We start from the raw sequence: 5,610 nt of genomic DNA, 5'->3' as shown, positions 1-5,610 counted from the left end.
TCCACCTATCTTGATCTGATTGCTACGTGCAATATTTTTTTACCGCGTCGAAAGCTAAAAAGGAAGATCCTACAAATGTGCCGGACAATTCTATGTGTTCGGTAATGAGGCTATCATGCATAATAATCTAACTATTTAGGCCAGCTAGAAATATTCGCTAATAATCATGGTTAATAGGATAATATTACCATCAACATGGGTTGCATCCCCAGTGTTTCCCTTTATTGCTACTAACACATCTCTGTCTTTTCATTAATTTTCTCCAACTAAAGGACGATGCTTACGCCCTGCCTAAACCATATCATACACTTTCCTTTTGTTTCTGGTTTGGACTTGGAATCTCCCTATAATAAGTGCACACCACAATAAGTCTGTAGAGTTCTAGATGGTCACTTGCTCCTGTGTATCCGCGTGTACCGATCTCCACACACACGACACAATCAATTAATTTTCTTAACCCCTTTAAACAAAGTTACTATAAATATGGTGGGACCAAAATTAAGGAATCTTCTTATAGTTGTATAAAATACTAATGACATCATAAGATCTCCCCACCAAGAAAAAAGATGCAAGGCCAAACTATTCACTAATCAAGCAAATGGGCACCGCATAATTAAGCAGTTTCAGCTTAAGTTTTGTTTGTGCATGGAATTTATTCACTAACATGTTTGGTAGAAACAAGGCCAAACTATTCACAACCCCACACAATAGGAAAATTGTACATATCTAATGAATGTAGTAATTGTGGTGCCCATTGCATGAATGATTGGTCCACCCAATGTTCTATCTTTCATAGTTACTTGGACCTACACAATATACCTAGCAATTTAATTAACATTTTTGCTAATTCTCGAGTACCAAAAATGATGTACTAAAACAACAAGTGCATAGGCAAATTTATGTGATTTGTAGGCGTTAAGTTATATATGCACCGATATTAGGATAACAAATGGCTAGATGTCGAATCGAAGATATGGCAAATATTACCCACTAAAAAAGAAGAAAAAATAAAAAGGAAGATATTGCTGACATTTAATCAATTTTAGGTAACTAATAAGTGGACAACCCTACCAATTAATGGATGGTTGTCAAATATGAACCAATGCATCATCCTCATATGGCATCAACCCGGATCCCCAGAAACATTTTGTTCATTTTAGAACTACCATTGTTTGCTCTAAAACATTGTTATTTCCTTGTATCCACAAAGGAACATTAGATTTTTTTTAACACTTCTATGTTATGATCAAGCAATATAATCCTTGTTGATTTCTTTGCAAACTATTTATTACAAAAACCTCAGCCGAAAGGCAAATGGAAAACACATTTAATAATCCGCATATACTGGTATCCACATTCAACGCGCATAACACAATTAGTTAATTTTATTAGCTCCTTACAGCAGACTTATTACAAATATAGCAACCCCAAAATTTCGTAATCTTGTTATATTTCGATATAAAAACTAAGAGCAAGATAAGTTATTTAACCATCTCAAGAAAAAAAAGTTCAAGGGCACTATTGAATAACCAAGCAAATGGGCGCATAATAAGCAGGTTTCAGCTTAAGCTTTATCTATGTGCGTGGAATTTATGCACCAACAAACATGATACAATACAATCAAGGCAAAACCCCCAAGGAAACTTATAAAGTTCAACTACTTACTACTATAGTTGCAGGGCTAGTGCATTAATGATTTGTCCTCCCAGCACAACATATGTGGTAATGTAATTAACATTTTCTGTAATTCTCAAGTCCCTACTTCCCCCCCTTTCTTTTTTGAAAATACCACTCCATATACCAATTAAATGATATCATTTCTCACAATCATTCATTACAACATATGCCACGCACGGCGGGATGCTACTTACAAGAGCACCATTAAAGCAATAATCAAAAATAATTTTTGTTGACTCATGCGCCACCCCTTTACCCTACCAATTAATCTTTAACAACTCAAAATTCTTTGAGAAATATTCTGGTGTGCAGACTCCTCCACCTAATTGTATTAAGAATAATGTCGACGCCAGCTTTGCGGGAGGTGTGGGTCCACTAGTGCGGGGTTGTGGCCAAAATTCCGTTGTGTTTGTTCTCGTGTGTAAGAAGCTAATCCGAGTGCGTGCCATGCCGATATCTACATATGTATTACTCTCTACAAGCCCACTATCTTGGAAATCGATTGTCCCCTCTTGTTGATATGAAGAGAGGAACGATGGATGTCAAGTGGCTAATTTTTTTATTAATCCTAGTAAGCTAAAAGCATATATCACTCAGTAAAAAGTTAATTATTGAAAACCCTCATATTTACCGGAGCAAAATGTATGTAACCACGAGTTTTAGCCTATAAGTTGTATTTGAAGCAATATTAGGAAAAATGGCAGTAAGTTGATCCGAAGGTCTAACTGAGATTTACTCAACTTTTGCCAACTAATAATAGACAGATCCATTAGTTAATGAATGTTGTAAAATATGAACCAACGTGGCACCAGCATATGGAATTGACCTGTATTCTACGAAGCCGTTCTTGTGCACATTTTAGAACAACAATCTTTGTCCCTAAAGTAGGATCGTTAATCTTTTATCGTGGGAGAACCCTCAAATTATTATGAATGAAGATTTGGATATTTTTGTCTTACATCTATTCAATAGAATTTTCGCTTGGCTCTTTGCACCAACTAGTTTATGCAAAACCTAAGACGAGAGGTAAATGTAAAACACACTCAATAATCCTTGCTGTCAAGGATGGTCTTAAATTTACCATTCCCTCCACATCGTGCAAAGGGCTTGAAAAATTCCCCTCTTCAGAATGGCGAGTGAGCAAGAACCAATGTGGTGTGCTGAAATTACCCCCATAATTGCGTTCATTTCGACCATTACCCACGTGACTTAAAGCTAATAGGTCATCCGCCTCGCTGCACTATGGATTAAAATCGCTGTAGGCGATCACAGAAAGGAGAGCCAAAACCACAGGGATTGAGGATATTAATTAACCACCTTTCACTATAAACCGGTGTAAAGCAGGAAGTTCTCCCTCCAACCGCACCTTCCTTCGTGTCAAAATAACATGTCGTTTGGAAATTGACACGGTCTATAACATGAAAATTTGAGATGAAATTGGTGCACCTCACAATTCTAAACAAAGGAAGTGGTTTCGAGTACCAGGATCTTCACAAACGAAACACGTAGCTTTGAGTGTTGGGAGAAGGTTTACGCATGAGCTCACCATGGTTGCGCACACAATCTAGAGGCAATATGGCCCCCCAATTTAAATAACGCCTTAATCAATGGTAACTCATCACCCATGTCCTCTATCTTTTTTAGCTTTTTGGCTTGTCCAAAGCCCTGGTTATACAATTTTTTTTCTTACTATAAAAGTTGCATTGGGGATTTCCCCGCGGTTTCGCCTCAAAAAGGGTGGTATCTACCTAGAAACAGAGTACACACCTCCAAACAAGAATTTCCTCATTGGTCATTTGATATTCCTTGGCATCACAAATATATTTCTCCCGGCCTCCTCCCCTATAAATACAGCCCATTTCCCTCTCACCCCTCCACACCACCCCTCTGCGCACACACAGGAGAAAAACAGAGAGAACAGAGCAGCAAACTCATCAGGTGCAGCTCCTCTGCTCTGCTACGCCGTGCCCACAGACACCAACACAAACACACCATGAGGCCCGGAGCCGAGTTCGTCGCCATGAGCCACCGCGTGGGGGCGCCGATGGTGGCGCCGGCGCACGGGCTGATCAACGGGACGGCGCCGCACTCGCCGTGGCAGTCGCCGGTGCCGTACCTGTTCGGCGGCCTGGCGGCGATGCTGGGGCTCATCGCCTTCGCGCTGCTCATCCTGGCGTGCTCCTACTGGAAGCTCTCCGGGTACCTCGACGGCGACCGGGACGGCCAGGCGGCGGAGGGCGACGGGGAGAAGGCCGCGGCGTCCGGCGCGTCCAAGCCGGCCTCGGATTTCCAGGAGCACGTGGTGGTCATCATGGCCGGCGACGAGCGGCCCACGTTCCTCGCCAAGCCGGCCACCAGCCGAGCAGCCGAGGTTGAGCTCGCGGCCGCGGCCGAGGCGGCGGCGGTAGCGAGCGCGAGCGCTGTCGATGGACCGGAGAAGAAGGTGGACGAGCAGGGCTGCGAGGTAAACTCGCAGCTCGGAGGCGACCCCGCCGACGCGGCGAGCGGGAGCAGCGGCCACCAAGACGCGGCGAGCCAGAGCCGTGATCACCACCACCATGACCATGAGAGCAGCAGCACGGCGGAGCTCCAAGAAAGCTTGCAATAAAGCCTGAAGACAATGAGATGACAACTAACTCAGCTATTTCATCTGATTGTGCGCGGCCTCGCTGCGAACTCCATCAAATTCCACGGCTGCAACATGAAGTCCTACCCGGATAGTCGCGGACCACCACGCGTCGTGGGCGGAGTCCTAGCGTGGCTCACTGGCTCCCAGGCCCAGGCCGACAAATTTCAGGACGGCGCCGACCGGCTCGAGCGCAAGGATGGATGAGGACCGCGGCGGGCTGCTCTCCGCGCTCTTCACCGGCACGAGCGCTGACGGTGGCGCCGACAAGGAGGAAAAAGACGAAGCTGGCCCGCCGGAGGTGGCGACGGTGCACAAAGGCGGCAATGGCCAGTGACACAAACGACAGTGGTCGGATCGCGTGAGGGCTAGTCATGCCGTCCGCCGCGGCATCCACTGGCCATTATTGGCGGGGAAGTGGCCTTCCGACGACTGTGACAAGATGACCAAGAGGCCCAATGGCGTATCTGCAGGCATCGTGCTATGCCCAATGGCCCAATGGCCATTTAGTGCTGTAACACGATTTTTCTTTTTGAGGTGTTGGACGTGTTTGCTGTTTGCATCGTGCTATGCAGAGGCCCGGCTTTCCTTCACTACGGTTGTGTCACCTCGATATACCAACTGAGTGAAATGTCCTTTATCGAAAAAATCTGCAAGCATGACGGTGGTGTTCGTCTGCGGTATCGTGGGTGCTCGCTCGCTGGCGGCATAAATGGATTTTTTTTTTCTGGTGCAAGGGCAGAGACCATCGCGCCAGGAGGTTTCTGGTGCACTGGATATTACCCGTCGGCATCTAGCTTCAAGGTAGTGGCTTCGACTGTGTGGTGTGGATGTTACAGTGTGACTAACGTTGGTGTGGAGTGACAGTGGCCAATTCCATGCCAAGACAAGGGCGTCCTGTAACGGCCGTGGTGGTGATCTAAACTGAGAAAATCTCGCAGATGTAATAGTGCCTTATGTCCTCGAGTGGAGTACGGATGCTACTATCGAATGTTCCGTTGTCATCAAGCTGAATGGAACACCGCAACATGTTCATAGTTAAAACTCTTATCCTAGCCTTTATTTGTCGGGCCTAACAGCGACGAATTTACGTCGTTGCCTCAATGAGGGCATTTTTCTACCTGCTATTTGCTGGTCTTCGTTGGCTGGTCTCGACAACCATGATGAAAATTCTTGTCCAAACCGTCTATGCCCAAATTGTGACAACAATGGTGCGAGGGCGTTTATCCCTTGTTGAAGGCGTCGTTGCGAAAGAAATTGACTTAGTCCTAGTTGTGTCTCATATTTTGTAATGGTTCAGCCATGGT

General features: G+C 45.2%; 1 protein-coding gene across 1 annotated transcript; it reads left to right on the top strand.

Moving 5' to 3' along the window:
- Nucleotides 1-3,540: 3,540 nt before the first annotated feature.
- LOC109759211 (uncharacterized) lies at nucleotides 3,541-5,347 on the top strand. The gene has a single exon (XM_020318036.4). The coding sequence runs from the start codon at nucleotides 3,671-3,673 to the stop codon at nucleotides 4,283-4,285; it is 615 nt and encodes a 204-aa protein (XP_020173625.1). The 5' UTR covers nucleotides 3,541-3,670; the 3' UTR covers nucleotides 4,286-5,347.
- The last annotated feature ends 263 nt before the right edge of the window (nucleotides 5,348-5,610 follow it).

The sequence above is a fragment of the Aegilops tauschii genome, chromosome 7 (assembly GCF_002575655.3).
Source record: "Aegilops tauschii subsp. strangulata cultivar AL8/78 chromosome 7, Aet v6.0, whole genome shotgun sequence".
NCBI lineage: Eukaryota > Viridiplantae > Streptophyta > Magnoliopsida > Poales > Poaceae > Aegilops > Aegilops tauschii.
This window is presented reverse-complemented; position numbering and strand designations above follow the sequence as displayed.

Bases quoted from the DNA above. Each gene is read 5' to 3' on its own strand.
- LOC109759211 (XM_020318036.4), top strand. From the start codon at position 3,671: ATGAGGCCCGGAGCCGAGTTCGTCGCCATGAGCCACCGCGTGGGGGCG.